General features: G+C 45.9%; 1 protein-coding gene across 4 annotated transcripts in view; it reads left to right on the top strand.

The window, feature by feature from the left end:
• Ptch1 (patched 1) overlaps positions 1 to 20,174 on the top strand; it is a 67,310-nt gene that overhangs the window by 13,534 nt on the left and 33,602 nt on the right. For all 4 annotated transcript variants that reach the window (XM_058585146.1, XM_046462744.2, XM_046462746.2 and 1 more), the window contains 5 exons: positions 14,214 to 14,403; positions 17,544 to 17,613; positions 17,718 to 17,809; positions 19,192 to 19,390; positions 19,701 to 19,822. In XM_058585146.1, coding sequence (XP_058441129.1) covers positions 14,214 to 14,403; positions 17,544 to 17,613; positions 17,718 to 17,809; positions 19,192 to 19,390; positions 19,701 to 19,822 — 673 coding nt within the window. The remainder of the gene's footprint in view (positions 1 to 14,213; positions 14,404 to 17,543; positions 17,614 to 17,717; positions 17,810 to 19,191; positions 19,391 to 19,700; positions 19,823 to 20,174) is intronic.

The following is a 20,174-nucleotide window of genomic DNA, read 5'->3' as shown; positions in this document are numbered from 1 at the left end:
ATTGAGCAACCCACTTGATAGCCATGTCTTTAATTTGACTTTTTGTACTTGAATGTGCTGGGGAAGATAAAGACAGTCTGAATGCATTATGCACAATGTGCAGACCAGTATATACCACACCTGCACACCCACATGTGCACAGGTAGAAGAACTTTCTGGTTCTGTTAAGATGATCGCCTTTTAAGAAACTGTCAGTTATGTCAGGTGCCAGCTTAGGTCTTGGGGTTATATTATTTGCAAATCATTAATGTCAAATCCAGCTCACCTAGGAGTGGAGTAATGGTAAATAGAATTGGTGGAACGTGTTGTGGACCCCTGCCCTGAAAGAGTCACCTGACGATGGCAGCAAGGTGGGACGAGGTGGACTGTCACTTAAAACTAGAAAGAAACACTCTTTCTGCAATGTTCCCTGTGCCTGCTCTGCACTAGCCCCTGCCAGTCCAGAGGAGGCTTGGTGAAAAGCCACAGACCCTGCCCTCAGGGGGACCTCTGCCCAGCAGGCCCACAGACACACTGTGGGCAGTTGACATGCAGGGCGGTGGTGCCAAGATGGCACAGAAACCAGGGATGCCTTCTAGAATGGCCCTGGGGAGGAGGCCGGGGGCTGGAGGGTGGGGTGTGTGGGGATGTCCTTTAGAAGGAACAGGGTGAACAAAGGCTGAGAAAAAGGGTGTGGCCTCGTGCCCTTTGCAGGGTCTTTGAGGTGGAGGTGGGAGCCTGGAGGCTTGGAAGGTCTGCGGGGCCTCCTGTGTGAGGTGTGTGCTGGGAGCTCTTCCACTTTGTGGCCACTTTGTGCCATTGTATGTGGCCTCTGGTGTCCTCCCCTGGTACCATTGGATCTCAGGACACAGATGGCAGTGGATATATTTCACTCTTGCTCTTTTCTGTGTTGGCGTTTCCTTTTAGTTTAGCGGTTTTGTCCTCCCGGCCCCCTTAATATCTATTTCCCTTCATGTCAGCCTCCCGCGCCAGCCCCCTCTCTGTCACAAGTTTGTAGTGAAAATCTCTGGTGACAGAGTGAAGGTTCATTCATCTCTTCAAGCTTCCTGCTTTTCTGAAAGCTCGCCCAGCCCCTGGCCTCCTTTCTGCAGAGGGTGACAGCCTGGCCGGAATCCACCTTGCCTTGGTGTTTGGCTGTTAAGGGCTCTGAGGCCAGCATCAAGGGAGAGGGTGAGAGGTGTTCATTTTTTAAAAAAAGAGAAATAGGAATCTTTTTATGAAAAAAAAAATACATGTGGATGTCTGTAGGGGCTCCCCCAGTTTGCACTTGATGGCACCGTGCCCTGGTGTTCTTGAAATGAAGTTGGGTGCTTGGTTATAGGAGACCATTGAGACCTGCCCCGCCCTTCTCCCCTGACCCTCTGCTGTGAGTGGCTGTCCTTGAACCTCCAGCAGCATCCTTGGCCTCTACTCACTGGAGGCCAGGAATACCTCCTGCTAGATCAACTAAAATGTTTCCATTGGTTGCCTGATATCCAGGGGGGACGTTGGGGCATGGTTCACAAAATGACCCCAATTGAGAACCAGTAGTTTAGATGATAAATAACTCCAAGTAGAAGATCCATATTGTGCGGACGGAAAACATGGTAGCCTTAGGGCTGTAACTGTGCTGCTGTGGATGCAGAAGGGTTTTGGTCTTGAAGGTAAACCTGCCATGCTATCCCTACGCTTACCCTGGTCATTCCTTCCATGTCATACTACTAACTTAAGTATAAAAATTTTAACTGCCATGAGGAGAGAGGAAATAAGCCATGGAAAAAAGAAAACTTTATCTTTGAGTGCTTGGTGGGGGTGGTGTGTATGTGACTAATTTTGCATCAAGACCTTGTTGCACTTGGTCTCGGTGGGCTGAAGGCTTTGAGTATGAAGGGGACTTCCTAGAAAGCCTTCATGGAACATAGCACCCTGCAGTCACAGCTCCTTCTCCAAGCTGGAGCCATGGGTTAGCTCTGGCACCCTGCTTTTGCCAGGGTGCCTTCTGGAGCAGGACCAAGGCAGGCGAGGGACTGATAGCAAAGAGGGACTCTACCAGAAGGGCAGAATGGACCCTGTCACTACTGCCCTCCTAAAGTTACCCCCGTTTCTGCTGAGTGGGCTGTTCCTTTGAGGACATTTCACAGGGACAGAAAGACAATGAAATGCAACTTTCTTGTGTTCCCTGGACCCCTGCACTTTTTTTAATGAAGACCATGTAGATAGGGACTTATTAGGTTCAAGTAGCAGATGCACAGCACAGGTAGAAGCAATTGTGGTATTCCTTTCATACTTAAGAGTCAAAACTTGAAAACCCAATAGTAATTAACTTTAAAAAATATCAAATGGCAAATGCATACATAAATACATCAATAACAAGTAGCCTCAGGTGCACAAGGCAGTTGATTGGCCCTGGGAAGCCACCCTGTCTCCCTGCTACCTGTTGTTGACCCTCCCGGAAGTTGGGTGGTGGGTTGTCTCCGATGCATACAAATGCTGCTTGGAAGTTCCAAAAGATGACAACTTCCAGATGTACCAGCCGACGGGGCGCTTGTTTGGATTATGCGCCGCAGCTGATGCTGGATTAATGCTGGCTGGATGGCGGAGAGTTGTCTGGTCTGCACGGGGCAGTGTTTATGTTTCGTTTGGATTTCTCCCTCAAAGCTGACCTGCCCGTGACCCCCAGCGCCCTGTCCACTCAGGGCGAGCTGGAACATGTCTGTCCTTGCTGTGCTTCTCATATTGGGGGGGGGGGGGAAGCAGGGGGCCACAGTGCTGCAGGTAAAGGGGCTTCTCATGGGGCTGCCCCCCACGTGGTCCATGCCAGCCCTCTGCCCAGGTTGAACCCTGAAGAGTATGCCCACGGGCTTAGGGCGTGTGTTCAGCTCGAAAAGTTCTGTTGCCTTTTAAAACAAATACAGGGAGATTTTAAAATGATTTTAAAGGGGATCCGATTTAATAGAAGCAGTTTTGCAGGATAGTATTTTGGCACTATTTGGATGCTCTTGGTGGGGAGCAAAAGTGGAGGGAGTTAGGACATCCCCAATAACTGGCCCACCTGGGTGGGTTTGCTCCTGTAGTACTGTTATTCCCTGTGCCCCTGGGGGCTCCCCAAACCTCTTCTGGTCCCTTCCTTCCTTCTCTTCATCCCACCCTTCCTTCCACTTTCCCAGCCACACCTAAGCTGCCCCAGCCTTTCCCTCCTATGAGGAATCCTGGAGTTCCCCGTGTGGAATCTGCAATGGCCCTACGTCTGGTTAGTCATAGATGGACAGGAGGGAGTTTGAAACTGGCTGTGGGAGACACTAGATGGAGAGCTGCCCTTGCCTCCTTGAGTTTCTCGTGTTGGTTTCAAGATCAGCCCAGAGAGTTGGTTCTTGGGAGGGTTCTTTTCAGCAGATGTGTGTCTCCCTGCTGAAGATGCCTGACATCTTTGTGGACTTTGGAGGTCACTTTAGAACCCATTGTGTTCACTCAGTGTATACCAAACCACCAGAGGGCATGAGAAGTGTGTCTCGGTCCCCTGTCCTTCCTGTGGCCCATGAAACAGGGAACAGGAGGGTCCTGTAGCGTTCTTGAACTGCTGAGTAAAATAAACCGGGACATTGGCGCCCAGGTGCCCTCCTTCAGGCCTTCCCTGGGTGGAACCCCTATCCAAGCCAGTGGGAATATGGAGTTGGGTAGAGATCAAAGAAGATGGATGTTCTTATCCAAATTTTGGCTGACTCTGAAGCCTTGGCTCTTTAGTCCCCGTGCAAGGTCTTGGTTGACATCAAAGAGAGCAAAGGCTTTGCTAGTGGATGCACCTTGCCTGCTCTGGAGGAGGAAGCTCTTTGGAGTCTTCTCCATGGGAACATTCTTTAAAGATACAGAATCAAAATATAAACTCTCCTGTTGTTCTTTGCAGTCAGTCCCTCATTTGGAGTGCTTTATGATAATACTTCATAGTTTTGGGGTTTTTTTTAATATTTTTTTCCTCTCTTTAGTTGGATTTAGGATGTTCCCAACCCTTTACACTGCATTGCCTAATTTTGTCTACATATGTACTCTTTAACTAGGTTTGACAGAGATAATTAGCTTTCCAAAACAGTAGAAGGCTATCATTGAGGAACTGCTTGACTATTGGGGAAGTGTTCAGGAATTTTGCATGTAAAATGATGCATCCTCAGCCCTTTCAGCAGAGACAGGACTATTGTGGTTTTGGGGGGCTTAGAGCATAGTTGGAAAAACAGTTCAGGAAACTGTATCCGTGGTGGACAGTCATGTACCTGCTAATGAATAACAAGTTTGTTGTTGGAGAGATTTACAATGTGGAGGCAGGACCTTATTTCTGATCCAGAAACCCAGGTGTGAGTTGGCCCAAATAGTGCACACTGTATGTGGGTCCCATAACACCACTGGCTATGAAAGCGGGGAGGCCAGAGAGAAGCAAGTCCCCATATCACAGCACAGAGTTTGTTTATTATTATTAGGATCGATGAAAAGAAGAAGCAGATTTACTCAGTTTAACAACCAAGATAGTTTGCAGTTATTGATGTAACCTGTAGAGAAGGGAGCAGAAGAAACTGGAAGTAGGCTTTGTTAAGTCAGTGTGCATGATTTTTTTTTTTTTCCTCCTTAAATCATTGCTTAAGGGCTTCTGGCCCCTAGCTCAGGAATCTTGCCCAAAAATGCCAGATGTATTACACAGCCGAGTATTGCAATGTAAACACTGCTGTGTGCCACGAGGCAGGGTGGTCCATCTCCTATTTAAGAAGAGTGAGGGATTGAGAGGGGGGGGAACAGGGTGGGCCCTTGGCTTTGTGGGGAGCCAGCGCAGTAGTGGTCCCTGTGTTTTGGGCTGCAGGGTCAAGATCTAGAACTCCAGAACCCAGATAAATGAACCCTTTGGAATGAATGGCAAAGAATAGCATGTGGGATTGGGGTGCCAGACGGCAAGATGTGGCTTGGATAATGTTGCCTCATTAGGTCAGATCAATTTATAAAATGCTGGATTGGGGCTGGGGATGTAGTACAGTGGTAGAGCGCTTGCCTCGTGTCGTGAGGCCCTAAGTTCAAGCCCCAGCACCACACACACACACACACACACACACACACACACACACACACACTAGAATGAGGCTGGCAGTCCTCCTAACTGCATCCTCAAGTTACTCTGAGCTTCATCCTTGGGGTGGGGAGGGCCAGGAAGAAAGTTGTAGTCTTCCTGGCAGCATCCTCAAGTTTCTGTGAGCCTCATCTCTGTCATCTGCTCCTGGTTAAATTGAAAGGTGAGGGAAGCCAAGCCAGGAGAGGCTCTGCTTCCTTCAGGACCCCCTACAGCGTGAGGGAAGGCCTGCTGGGCGGGTTCACCTGTGCATAAAGCTAAGATTTATCCCCAGGCTGCTCGGGTGTTATATCACACTGGGGGGTGGCCCAAGATATGGTGCAAAATAAAGGGTCTTCCGGTTTGTTCCTGCTTTCTGGATTTAAGTAAGGATTCTGCTAATGGAGATCATTGAAGGTGAGAACGGAACGGGGCACTTGGGGCCACCCTTGGGTCAGATGTGTTTCACGTGCAGCTGGCAGTGAAAGGGGGTGGGTTTGCCTGGGCATCACCCCTGCAGCCTGCACAGCCTTGCAGGGGCCCAACTCCGGGGTTTTTAAATTAATAGGTACATATTTTGTGAGTTAGGAGGAAATCGGATTTCATTTTGAATTTAGGGCATTATTAAAATAGCTGCATGAATATCGCCCGCATTTAAGAAATCCATCCTATACAGTGATGCGAGAAAAGTGCTTTACAAATCAGCAGTGGTGAAGACAGGAGTTTTGAGACCACTCCTCCCTCTCCCTCCCCCACCACTTTTTTTTTCTTGTTTGAATTCTCCCATCTCCCCCACCCCTGCTCCCTGATTTCCTTTGCTCCTTTAGTGGGAAACCAGAAACTTTCACAAAATAAGGCTTAAACATCACACACAGCCCCTTTTTAAATAGAGGCTTTCTAAGCAAGAAAATAACAAAAGAATTTTCCCTAGCTGCCTAAGAAATTATTTCTTTACTTTTAGCTGATTGTCTCCCCCCATGAGTTCACACACTGCTGTGATGAGTAAAACTGATAAATATGATACCGTTGTTTTAGTCTGTGCATGATGGGGTGGGGAATTGTACATGTTTAACACTTTGCTTAATTGCAAACAAAGCTTGCAATTTAAAAGAATTGGGATTAGGGCTAAATATCTATTAACTGCTCTTTCTAGAGATTTGAGGAATAGGATGACCCCTTTTTTTTCTTTCTCTCTTTTTTTTTCTTTTTCTTTCTTTCTTCTTCTTCTTCTTCTTCTTCTTCTTCTTCTTCTTCTTCTTCTTCTTCTTCTTCTTCTTCTTCTTCTTCTTCTTCTTCTTCTTCTTCTTCTTCTTCTTCTTCTTCTTCTTCTTCTTCTTCTTCTTCTTCTTCTTCTTCTTCTTCTTCTTCTTCTTCTTCTTCTTCTTCTTCTTCTTCTTCTTCTTCTTCTTCTTCTTCTTCTTCTTCTTTTTTTTAAATAGGCTACAGTTTCACATGGCTCCCAAAAGAAATCCCTCTCCCTTTTTGTTTCCCACACCAATTGATTTATCATTTTGCTTGCAAGCAGATCCAGAATGTTAGGGCAAGAACACACTCACTTTTTTCTCGTAACTTTTTTGTTGCGGACCGAAACCAGTTGACTTGAATAAATTTTTCTGAGGCCTGAATGTAGCCAGCAACGTGGAAAAATCTTGCCATTCAGGGCCGTCTGAATGTACATTTCAGCCACACAGTAAGCTGCATTGGTACGCACTGGACTGCTAAATACAACCATTTTTCGCAGCAGCGAGTTAGACAGGTGATTAGCATAATTAGCACCGAGTAGCTATACATATGGTAATGCTGAGTGTGTAAATGCCAGCTGCGGTGTAAAATTTATGTCAGGGGTCGGCAGGGCTGTGCGAAAGTATTGTGTTCCAGCTGCAGGTCAGGGCCGGGAGAGCTTACCTCCTTTTCTCTTGTGGGTGAATACTCCAAACAGAAGAGTAGGACAGAAATATAACAGATACGGCTTTGATGGGACAGCCGGTTCTGTGCACGAGGGACTGCTCTGTCACACACACACACTTGCACACACTTGCAGAAATCCCATGACTTTCTCTGCAAATTGTGTTTACTTCGCACAGGGTCCAGACCGAGTGGGGCCCATGGGCATTTGGGTCAATAAATGGGCCAAATGATCCCCTCAGAGGAAAAATGGCAGTCACTGGAGTTTTATAGGAGTTAAAAGATCTGTTTTAGTTTTCCTCCTGTGCTCTTACCCCCCACACCGTTCTCTCTGCTCCTGTCCTACGAATGGGTGTTGCTGTCCTTCATATGGGTAGGGGGGCTGCTGGATGGGCAGTGATGAAAATTTTGTTTTAGAAAAAAAGGAACCATCTTATCTTGATGGCAAGAACCTTGGAACAAAATATAAGCTCTCCTTGGTGGGACTGTTCCCAAACTGCTTGACTGGTTTTGAAAAAGAGCTAGTTTTTTTGTGGGCCTCCCCCTCCCCCACGGGCAGCTGTACTTCCTCCCCTTGCCCAGTACCACCACTGTCAGACCCACAACGACGTTCTTAATAGATTTTTTTTTTTAATCACTGATGTTTCTTGTCTGAAAGGACAGTCCTGAATGGCTCACACGCTTTGAAATGCCCAGTGGGGGGATTTATTGCTATGATGAGTTGATACATTTTACACTCCCCCCCCCCCTTTTTTTTTTGGTTTTTTTGGTTGGTGGCTGTAAGAAGTGGTGGTGTTGACAGAATATAGTTCACACCATGCTGACCCCGTGATGAAACTTCCTCACGGCACCAGGGGGTCCTTATGTACTGGCCCCTAATCCAGCTAATCCTGATGGCAACAAAATCATGAAAGTGGCCCCCAGTGACTGGACTCCCCGCACAGATGCAGAGGGAAGGAACAGCACTGGAGATAAGTCAGGCCAGCGTGGGGTTCAGGCGAGGCCAGGAGGCCAGACTGCAAAGGTGGGATCGCACTGCCTCCTCCCCATGTAGGAGGCCAGGGAAGAGACCCAGGCTGGAACGGGCAGAGGCCCAGGGCTGAGCGGTGATGTTAGCCCACTGAAGCGGGAGAAGGAGCCGGGTTAACACACTGCAGCAGCCCGAGTGCTGCGGTGCCGAGCCTGCGGATCGACTCTTATTGTGGTTGGGTTGCTTTCTGCTTTTATTATTATTATTATTATTTAATGAAGTCACCAGGCCTTAGCTGAGAACTTAGAACTTGCTAAAAAGATGCTGGCCCGGGTCCTGAGTTCCTGGACCTGGTGGAGCGCGCGCCGTCAGGGGGAACCCAGGACAGCTCACAGCTTGGAACCGGTGCTGTTTGGGAATAGAGGGCACTTCCGGCTGCGTCCTGCGGTGGGTGACCTACGGAGAAGAGGGCCTCCCAACAGATGCAGGGTCTGCTCTGGAGTTGGTGGCCCTGGGTGCCGCGACAGGCAGCAGGTCTAGCGTTGGCAGAGGGTTGTACTGACCTGATTGCGTCCGACAGGGCGAGCGGGTTGGTCTTAGGGAAAGCCATTCAGAGGGAGCAGCCCGGGCGAGGCTGGTGACAGATGGCACCGCAAGCTGCTGGCCTGTGTGTTGGGGGCAGTGCTTACCATGGCGCGCACGCGCACATGCGCGTGTCCGGAACCCTACACACGGCTGCGCGCCACCTAGGCTCAGCGCTGTGCGCTGTCCGGAGAGGTCGCTGGGCGCAAGAGTGGCTGTGTCCTGGTCTGGACTCTTCTTAAGGCAAATACTCTTTGCGCCGTGTGTTTCCAACATTTTCCCATGGCAACACCCAAGGGCATACTCTGACCGCCCAGAACCTTCAGGAGCAGTTGGCTCCTCCTCCGGAATAAGAAAAGAGGAGGGGGAAGAGGGACTGAAGTTTAACAGCCATGGGTGTTCAGCCAGTAGCCCAGATTACGGCATCTTCATTTATTTCAGTTTAGAAAATGAGCCAGTACTAATAATTTTGCAGTTACAGCCCTTTAGAATTTTATACCATTCCATTCTCACAATAACCGCACCATTGAAAGAACGGACCTGGGGGTGGGGGTGGGGGGGTCTCTAGAGGCAGTTAGATAACTCTCAGGATTAATCAAATGCAAATGCTGCACTTGACTACACACAGGCCTATTTTCCTAATTGGACTCTGAGTGGACACTTTTCAGGCTGAAAGGGCCATTTGTTTTGACTGATTGACTTTTTGAGGCTTTGGGGGGAATTAATATCTTGTACAGATGACTGCCTGTTCCCAGGACGGAGACCATTCATTCGTCTATTCATGCAATACTTTGTGTGCTGTGCCCTGGTATGCTTCTGTGTCCTCTGCACATACCGAGGTGAGGGGACAGGAGAAGCACCTCCCTTAAGGGGCTTGGAATTTCATAGGGTTAAAAAAAAATGTCTGCTGGTCTGTCTCTGGTCATCTTAACCTAGATCACCACAATAAGAGTTTGTTAAAAGAGTTTTTGTGTGAATGTGACACACATGGCTCAGTTCTGTGTGAAAGGCCCTGACACAGCAGGGAACACCTGCAGTGCAGTGGAATAGGACTGTCTGGAGGTGGGGACCTTTTTGCAGAATGGGTTCTTACCTGTGCTGCAAAGCAAAGAATAGTACATTTGCACTTGCTTTGCTTTGCAAAACCCAGCTTGGGTTGGTTTGGGGAGGAGAGAACAGGCAGAGCTTTATCAAAGGAGCTCTTTGCAGAAGTGATGCCCTGTACCTGCCTCTTTCAAATAACTGATCGAAGCCTTGAGTTTTTGGAGTATACCATGCAGAATTCACAGCAGAAGATGGCTTGTATGTGCCCTCATGACTCAAAAATCTGGAGGCAGCATCATTATCCTTTATATTAAAATGCCTTTTTTTTTTTTTTATGCTTTCCGAAAGTTCTAGGTGTGAGCTTCACATAGTCTGGCATGGGAATCTTGGTTCTTCTAGACCAGCTCCTCTGTTGCACTCAGGTTCTCAGATGGTGCTCAAAAGCATTATGGCTGGCAGGGCAGTTTGCCTTGGGATTAGTGTCTTCAGTTCTGCCCCTTACTAGTCAGGGGACCTTGGGCAAGTCACCTGACTCCTCCAAGTAAGGGCAATGACAAATGCTCTTCATAAAAGAGGAAAAGGATGACTGTCTGCCCAGTCCCCAGGTGAGGACTTGGGCAGCTTTACAACCAGTGTCGGTGAATCCTCACATCATCCTGTGTCGTGGGTTTTAGCATTTTTGTCCCTATGTTGCAGAGAATCTTACTGGAGCTCATCTATTTAGGGACTTATCCCAAATCTCCCTGCCTCAAAAGGTAGCACTGGAAACCAGGGTGCTCTGATCCCCATCCTTACTACCTGTCCAAGGCAGCTCCCCCCACCTTGATTTCTAAGTCAACAAGTGATTTAAAGGGCTTGGCAAATGGAAAGCCCACACCAGCATAAAATGTTATTGTGTGTCTTATTCAAAGAAGCTGGTTGTTACTTTGTTTAAGTAGTTGCTTGCAGGATGAAGAGAGAAAGATAGAGAGAAAGGTTGAGGTAGAGATGCATTTTATTTTTGCACTGAGCTTGTTTTAAACTCAGATCTTGTTTTGAATACACTTTTCTTCTTTTTCCTTGTCTTTTTTCACATAGAAGCCTTCAACTATACATGTTTCTTGAAGAAAACCTTAAAATTAGAGAGAACCCCTCCCCCCAAAAGGAAAGCAGGTAAAAATTACTCATAGAACCCCACCCAGCCATCATATCATGGCTATTAACCTGGTTCTCTATGCCTTCGTTTGCCTGATAAATACTGGATTTGGCAGTTTGTTCTGTTCTCTATGGTTATTTTCCTCTGCAGTATTTCATGAACATTAGATTATTTTTCAGAATATATAAAGACTTTGACCTTGGAAATGGAAAAGAGAAAGGAGAACACCATTTTCTCTCAGGCCCTGACTGTAATTTGTGTCACCTGGAATGGTTCTGGGCGATGTCCTGAGCTCAAGGCTTTGCGCTGCGGGTGATAAGGAGGACATCTCTGGGCTGTCATGCAGCCAGGGTTTGGGATGGGCTTTTGCTAGGACAGCTTGCAGATGTCGGGCAGGTCTGTCAAGTGGCTGTCTAGAGGAGTTTGGATTTTGTAGCTTGTACCATGGGGCCTTGGGTGAACACTGATGTAAGACCATCTGAGTGTCATGCTGTTGATGACAGGTGTACTGGAGAAGGAGCTAAGTCTACCCACACAAGCAGTGAGTGACATCATCATGGCTCACCAAGCTCCAGGCACATGTATTCCTTTCTCTCCTCGCAGTGAGCCAAATCTGAGGCTCTGCTGTTCCTCTCCTAGAACATTTCCACCCAGCTCTTCAGTCACCTTGAACGTCACTTCCCTTTGGGTCTTCCCAGCTGTCCTACTTGAAGTAGCCTTCCCCCTTCTCCACCACCCAAGCTGGCACTGCCATCTTTACTTCTTCCTGGCACTTGTCATGCTATAAAAATGTCCTTACTGACTTGTTGGTGTATCGCCTGTTTCTGTCACTGGCCAGCGAGTCTCTTGGAACATAGCAGCAGAGTACACAGATCTCATCCCCTAAACTATTCCTACCCCTTGGCACACGGGATGCGCCTTCACAAATGCTTGCCAACTGAGGACTTGCCCTGACCACGGCTGACCATAAAACGAATGGTAGCTCACAAGAATGTTCATATTTGAAATGTTAGGCAAGGAATGAGCCATGTAATATGTAAAAATTAACTTAACAGTACTTGTAAGTAGGGTCAAGCACAGGGGGCTGAGCAGACATTAGAATTCAGGTCTGACCTCTACTTGCTTGGTCATCTGTGGTGTTAGTCTTGTCTTGGCTGAAGTTGCTTGTCACCTTGCCAAGATATTTGTAATGATCACTTGAGCAAAGAGGTAGAAGAGCAAAAGGATTTCTAATTCCAGAGTCATGGCAAATGTACATCTTTATTAAAATGTTTGTTTTAATAAACATTGTGAAAATATAATGGAGACCATGAAGTTGTTTCGTTTTTTTGTTTTATTTTTTGGGGTAATGGGGGTTGAACCCAGGGATGCTCTGTCACTGAGTGACATCTCCGACCCTTTTTATTTTTCACTTTGAGACAGGGTCAGGCTAAGTAACCCCAGCTGGCCTAGAAATAGCTACCCTCCTGCCTCATTCTCCTGAGTAGTCAGGACTACAGATGTGGCCCCCTGACCTGGCTGGTCTCCATTTGATATTATGGAAACAGCAATCTTTCTGAAAATCCCTGTGATTAAAATCATGGACCCATCGTGCAGCTGGTCTGGAAGAGTGTAGTAAGAGGCCACTCTCAGCGCAGGCCCCTCCCACTTGATTTTGTTATTTTGTGTGCACTTATCTCCTGGGTTGTGGCCCCTTTGTGGGTTACATAGTTGCAGTCAGCTGCTTTGATAAGGCCAGAGGGAGTCCTGCCAAGTCCAGGCCATCTCCACGGGCACCTCCTCCCTGGGCATCACTTAACCGCCTACCATCAAGATGTGGATTGAGTCCTCCTGGTAGAATATATTGTGATTCCTGCTGGATGAACGGCTGCCTTCAGGCAGCTGTATGTAGTAGGGTTTCAGGGAAGATACCATCAGCAACATTATGCAAATGAGCCTGTGTGGCAAGTAGTTTCCCAGAACCCCCTCCACCCTGGAGCCCAGGGCCTTGGGCATGCCAGGCCAGCACTACTTTACAGTGTGCTGTACCTCCAGCCCCAGGGGTGTTTTTAATTGAAAATTGATTGCAAGGTCCTCAGCCACTCCCCACGGCTGTTGGCCAGCACACAGAGTCTTGATACTTTGAAGGAACCAACTGCTGCATACACACTCCTGCCCAAGCCTCACCCTGGAGCTCCAGGCGGCCTTGGCGTCTGCGTGAACCTGCACAGAGGGTCCTGCCAGCCCGAAATTCTGCGCTAGTTTTCCTAATGAGGGCATTATTTGCTTTTTAGCCTGCCCCCTTGTTTATAAAATATGCCAAAAGAACTAAACGCCCCGCTGTTCCCAGTACTTATTTACTTGCCCAAACCAAATGTTTATGTCCTTGAATACTAAACTTGAAGAAAAAGGATTCCTCCTCGTGGGAAAGCTAAAATCACTGAGTTTTTTTTTTTTTTTCCCTAAACTCTAGCAGGAGGCCTGCTTTTCAGCAAAAATTCAACTTATCAGCGACTTTAGGAACTCCTCAGACCCGCCCCCTTCACCCTCAAGTGCATGGCCTGGGGAGACACTCTAGGGTCCTCTCTCTGTACCATCCTCCCAAGACGCTTTCCAGGGCAGGTGCTACTTTCCATAGTTTCCCTGGTTCAAAACTAGGATAGAATATAAAGCCTGGGCCTCAGGGTGTGAAATGGAGAGGATGAGAAAAAGGGCATTAGCAGAATCGGTGCCAATGGTTTGGCCACCTGTGCCCAGCTCTGACCAACCTACCCAAGGGCTGGGTTGGTGCAGGATCAGCTGGGAAGCTTCCTGAACGCAGGCCACCCACCCCTAGGTGACTCAGAACCTGCACCTGTGTTTTCTGGGTGATTCGGATAGAACCGTGTTCCAGGGACTGCCTGTGAGGGCCCAGCTGATAGAGCCTGCTGCCCCTCCATGGGGTTTCCCCGGGAGCATCTGATTTGAATCACGTTATTTATCTTCTCCTGGCAAGTTGGGGTGCCCAACACACACTTGCCACCTTTCCTTGTTTCTTTTTCCACGAGGAGAAACATTTCCTTGGTACCTTTGCAGATTACTTAGGAGAAGAGTGTAAATTGAAGCCATTTATCTTGAAATGTGCTGCAGGGGCACCTTGTTTATACAAGTGAAAGAAATTGTAACAGGGTTATTTGGTCTAGTCTACAAGGAAAAGGGGTCTGAGTTTTCCTGCCCCCCTCCCCCTTCAGACACATGGCAAATTAGTTAGAATGTGCACAAAGCACACATCCAGTAGGTCTGCGGAAGTGACATGCAGGTCAGAGAGGATTTTTTACATATTTATCGTGTGCAAGGTTAACCTTACCATTAATGAAATGAGTGTTGCTCCTCAAACAGACCACTGCATGGCCAGAGTGTGTTCATTGTGTAGGAACTTGCCTCCGTTGTGAGGTAACGACAGGAATCTGTGGTGATGTGGGGTTTTTTGTTTGTTTTGTTGGGTTTTTTTTTGTTTTTTTTTTTTCTTGTTCTCACTGAAACCTGTCCATGTTTGTCAGTTGGTGGGCGAGTAAGTCGTGAATTAAATTATACTCGCCAGAAGATTGGAGAAGAGGCCATGTTTAATCCTCAGCTCATGATACAGACCCCAAAAGAAGAAGGTGCTAATGTCCTGACCACAGAAGCGCTCCTGCAACACCTGGACTCTGCGCTCCAGGCCAGCCGGGTCCACGTGTACATGTACAACAGGTAAGGCCAGCTGGGAAGGCGGTGGGAAGGCGCTGCTGTCATAGGTCCCTGCTTAGCAAAGTTGCCTGGAAAATGTACCTTGAGTGTCAGTTCAACTGGTGTGTTGTTCTAGTGAAACTTTTTTGCCATCCTGGGGATTGAACCTCTGTCACTGAGTCTTCTCCACCCCTCCCCCTCAACTTGTTTGGTTTTCAGAGTTTGGTAACAAAGCAAGGACATTGTAAGGTTGAGTATTCCTTATGCAAAATACTTGGGACCAGAAGTGTTTCTTTTTTGTTTTATTTTTATTATTTATTTTTATTTTAGGTTTTGGAGTAAAATTTGCATAGACCTAATAAGATATCTGTTCTGGGGATAGGACCAAATTCTGAACACAGAATTCATTTGTGTTTCAAATACAGTTTATAAGCATAGCCTACAGATAATTTATATAATATTTTTAGCAATTCATGCATGAAACAGAGTTTCATGGTGTGGAATTTCCCACTTGGTGACATCACATTGACACTCAAAAAGTTTTGGATTTTGAAGCATTTCAGATTTTCATATTAGAAATGTTCAACCAATGCTTGATAATGTATTTTTGGTAAGTATCTTGGTTCCACCCCCAGAGAGAATGATTCTGATCCATTTGGGTGATTGTATATCTGGGCTATTAAATGTTTCATTGCCTAAGGGTATTCTTTTTTTTCCAAAATTGATTGTATTGGTAACATAGTAAATTGTCTTTATTGCTTAAGCTATTTTCAGAGCAGCTATATTTTAAATTGCCTTTCTTTACCTTATAAATAATGCTAAGAAGGACTAGGAAATAGTTACTTCTTTTTAATCACAAAGCAAATGGGTGGGGTGGAGCCTCCTTGGGAATCCTTCCTACCTCAAGTAGATTCACACCTTTTTTAAAAAAGGCATCTTTTAGTTTCATGGCTGACTTTAACAATGCTGTGAGTCAAGTAAAAGTTTAGGAAGAGTTCTAGAACAGAACAATCCTTGTTCTAATGTATGTAAACTGTTGGACACTTCAGGACAGGAACCACACATGTGGTCCATTGTGCAGGCCAGGCGGTCCGTTTTTGATTGACTGACAGCCTGTTCAGATGGCCATCACTAAACTCCATTTCTAGAGGACCCTGAGTGGGCTTCATCCAACTTCACCCCCTCTCGTAGGCTTTCCAGCACTGTTGAACTCTAAGGGGGTGACAGATAACTTATTTTTTTCACAGTAGAAGTGAAGAAATTGCAACATAGACATTCAGTAACCAGGGAGACCTAGAGAAGAGAACCTGATTAGGACGTGTGCTTGTCCCTGCTCTGACTTTATTCCTATGGATACACCTGGATTGGCTGCGGGACCCATTCCAGCTGTAGATAGGACCCCAGGGACCACCACATCTGGGAAAGTCATCTGTCAGCTATCTGTCTCATCCTCAGGTGGTTCCCAGATCAGGTGTGTGTGTGTGAAAGGACCTTAGGAAACAAGAGGAGGTATTTTAGCACTGGGTTGGACCAGCTCACCTCTAAGTCTGTATTTAAAAAACAACCCCCACCAAAAAAAAAACTGTAGATAGCGGATGCCCAGAGCAGATTTGCAAGGGAAGCCTAGCAAACACTCTGAAAGTGGATGGTCAGGACCACTGTGTGTGTGCCCAGGATGTTGTTAAGATAAGAGCCCCTGCCCTGAGAGGGTTTGTCGTGTATGTCCCTCAGGAGAAGATTTGAGGGTCTGTAAACTGAAATTACACCTTTAAGCTAAGATGGAGCCCGAACAATTTTATGCATTGGAATGGACTTTACGAATGCACATGTAGTTGAGCTCTCCTTCTTTTTGGTGAAAAAACTGGGACTTATGAGAGCCTTCATCTAAGCTCATAGGACCATTAAATGGTGGAGCCAGGTTCTAACCCCTTGTCTTCGGGTTCTAAGGTCAGTGAATGCACAGCCACGTCTTCTAAAACAAGCACAAGTAATCAGGTGATACTGAGAACCTACTAGTGTTGGCGGTTCTGTGTTGATGTTATACAGAGTTAAAATGTGTGTATTTATGTGTGTGTTTTATATGTATGTATATTTATACATGTGTGTTACGCGTGCATGTGTGTGTGAGAGAGTACATACATTTATAGACACATACATACTTGAAAGAGTTGGACGGGTGGGTAAAGGGGTAGATGGATGGATGGACGGATGGATGGGTGGGTGACATCAGTCCTACTCTTGGGGAGAGGAGAGACATCCATACAGATAGGCAGGGACAAAGCCAACTACACTAGCCAACTACAGTTGTCCAGTGCGGGCTGATGCTCTAGAGAAGGGGGCTGTTTCCATCAGCACTGGTCAAAGGTTATCGGCAGAAAGGTGCCATTTAAGAAGGTCCAGCAGGAGGCGCAGGGAAGAGGCTAAAGTCTAGAGAGCTCCATTAGATGAAGACAGGCCTCCCTTTGGAGACCGGTACGAGCAGTTTAAGAGGAGGTTTATTTTGTTTTTTTTTTGTTTTTGCTTCTCTTGGATTCTTCTTCCATATTTCCTGTTTTTCATCAACACATTTAGAAAGCACGGTTTATAGAAAACTTCGAGTTAATTCTTGATCTGTGTATGTGGTGTGATTTCCACGAGAGTGTGGTCAGCCCCGCAAAAGTTGTTTATTACGTTCTTGGATAAGAACAAGAAAGTTTGTTTCAAACACTGCTTATGAATAAAAAAGTCAGCATACAGTATCTATGATGTGTTGTAATGCATACTGTATTCTGCATGGGTACATCACAAGCCTCACTGATTTAGCCCTCGCTTGTTTTGAATTTGTGATGAGTCAGCTGGGCTGCCTCAAGTTGATTAATGTATGTGGAAAAGCAGATTAATGGTGTAAATAAGATTATTGGGAAAACACTTAAGAAAACAAGACTTTTCAAGTACTTTGGTAGCATTCATTTACATAAACACCCCACATGTTAATTACAATCGAGTATTATCTATTCATTAGAGCAAGCTTTCTGGTCTCCACTTGGCAAAAGCTCTGCTGGTTTTGACAGATGCTTAAAAGTGGTAGAAATTGCAATTCTTTTTATATGTTCTATTGTTCTGATTTTGCACTAATTTTCTTCATCACTATGAGAAATTTTTGTCTCTGCTTTTCATTCCAATAGGCAGTGGAAATTGGAACATTTGTGTTACAAATCAGGAGAACTTATCACAGAAACCGGTTACATGGATCAGGTATATTTTCTTGTCTTGCAAAAAAAAAAAAAAAAAAAGTCTCAAAAACACCCCAGTGGTATGTGTTCACCTAATGCATGACCTGTTCTTTTTCACCTTGACAGATCATAGAATATCTTTACCCTTGTTTAATCATTACACCTTTGGACTGCTTCTGGGAAGGGGCAAAGTTACAGTCGGGGACGGCGTACCTCCTGTAAGTGTCCTCCCGTCTTCTGATATCTGACTTCTGAACTCTTCAGATGCAGGGTTCGGACGTTGCTCATCCTTGTTGATTCTATTTCAGTCTTGAACAAGAAATAAAAACATTGAAATTCCATGTGCATTTTTTGAGTGAATAGTGGGGGAAGAGGGGATTCCAGCAGAATGGCTTTCCCCTTTTCAAAAAAAAGTTCTGTAGGCATCATTAAATTTCATTCACTTTTACCAACCTATTTATATGCAAATAAAATGCAAATTATTGCAGAGTATGTGCGATTTTGTTTTAACTCTTTATAAAATGTGGTTTTGCAGACCAGGCACTTAGACCTTTAACTTATTTTTTTTAAGAAGAAGGTTTTTTTTTTAGTGGGTGTGGATCAGAACAAAATCCTTCAACTGAAAGTTCAAGATCTTCCTGTGGAGTAAAATACGAACCTTTCTTTGGATCATATTAATGACATTTAAGGAGGAAGTGCCCTGTCTTTGAAGGCCCGGGTGGGGGACGCGTCACAGTCTAGCAGTTGGATATTATATACACCGCGTCTTTTAAAGAATGATTGTTAATCAGTGTAGACATTTTCGGTTAATTATGCAAGAGTTGATGCTTGGGTTATTGTTTCTGTGCTGGCTTGCACATATCTGCAAAAGCAATTTGCAGTGGCCATCCCCTGACCTTCAGTGTACAGTTTTAGATGGGAAATAAGGGGTTTTGTGTTTTCTGGTTGGGAGATTCTGAATAATGACTTCAGCCTGGTTAAGCAGCTACAGTGGTTTGAACCACATAACAGGCAGCCAAAAGCCTTTCTGGTCTGTCAACAGCACAAATTCAAAAGTGAGTGTGGGGGGAAGTGGCTGTGATGGTGGTGATGGCAGAGGCCACAGGGGGCTCCCCCGCCTGATCGCCAGGCTGTCAGAGAGAGCTCACGAGTATGGAATTGTTAAAAGGAACAGAGATCAAATATTTTGATCGATGACATTTACAAAGTATTTAGTAGGCCAGCAAGTGCTAATTTGACAATGTGATCCCCCACCTTCCCCCTCCCCTTAAGTTTTGGATCCTACTCCTCTGCTTAGAGAAGTGTCCATTGGCTAATTTATTTTTTTTTAGATATAAAATACAATATACTGTCAATGAAGTTTTTTTGGGGGGCGGTGCATTCTTTAACTCATAAGCCCTGTGCTTGCCATTTTCAATCATGAATTATTTCCCTAACTTAAGTTTGCATATAGACCTAGAGGAAAGGACCATGCATATTTTTATGCTCCAGTCCCAGCATTACCAAAAAGCCTCTTGCAATATGGATACAAGACATGCAGACTTTTTTCCTGAGTTTGAGAGTTGTTTCTCATGGTCTCCCCTCCTGATTTCTTTCGCAGAGGTAAACCTCCTTTGCGGTGGACCAACTTTGACCCTTTGGAATTCCTAGAAGAGTTAAAGAAAATAAATTATCAAGTAGACAGCTGGGAGGAGATGCTGAATAAGGCTGAAGTGGGGCATGGGTACATGGACCGCCCCTGCCTCAACCCCGCTGATCCCGACTGCCCTGCAACAGCCCCCAACAAGAACTCAACCCGAGTGAGTGCAGCCGTGAGCCTTCTTAGAAGGGCCAGAGAGAAAAGCTGCTCTTATTTCCATTTATTCTTCTCTTTATTATTTTCATATTTAATACTTCATTCTCCATGATCTCTTTTTTCTTTTTTTCCACCTACAGAACTAAGTTTGTTTATAGAGCTAAATTTTGCTGTAAGATTTGCCATACGCCTCTCATTAGCCTAGTTATTAATGTTCTCTCTGAAACAAACAAGCCCTTAATGTACTGGATTTTAACAAGGCATGTGACCTGCCTACTAATTCCCGTAATTATGTGGCTGTCTTTTTATTTTAGCCTCTTGATATGGCCCTTGTTTTGAATGGTGGATGCCATGGATTATCCCGAAAATACATGCACTGGCAGGAAGAACTGATTGTGGGTGGTACAGTCAAGAACAGCACTGGGAAGCTCCTCAGGTAACCCGGCACACAGAGTAAAATGCGAGCCATCGCTTCTCTCCTCTTGTCCTTGAAAACCACCCCCCACACACACATCTGCAAGTGTATTTGTATTCATACCTCACTGTTACCCTGGCTTGCCATACTGTGGCCTCGAGTATTAGGAAATATTAGCAGACCGTACCAGTGTGAAAAAGCAGCTTGCGGGAATCTCTCTAGAAGGGATTTGTAGTGTGCATCAACTGTGGTTGTTGACTGGAGGGTTTTAGAAGATCTGCCTATTATGTAGAGATCGGGCATGCGTAAAGCAGGCCAGGAACACCAGTCCTAGCGGGCAGTGTTGGCAGATGTGAGCCGGGCAGGGGTGCAC

The sequence above is a fragment of the Marmota monax genome, unplaced genomic scaffold (genome assembly GCF_021218885.2).
Source record: "Marmota monax isolate L192 unplaced genomic scaffold, Marmota_monax_Labrador192_F-V1.1 WCK01_AAM20220418_F8-fsc00180, whole genome shotgun sequence".
Lineage (NCBI taxonomy): Eukaryota > Metazoa > Chordata > Mammalia > Rodentia > Sciuridae > Marmota > Marmota monax.
Note: the sequence above shows the minus strand (reverse complement) of the source record. Positions and strands in the feature narration are given on the sequence as shown.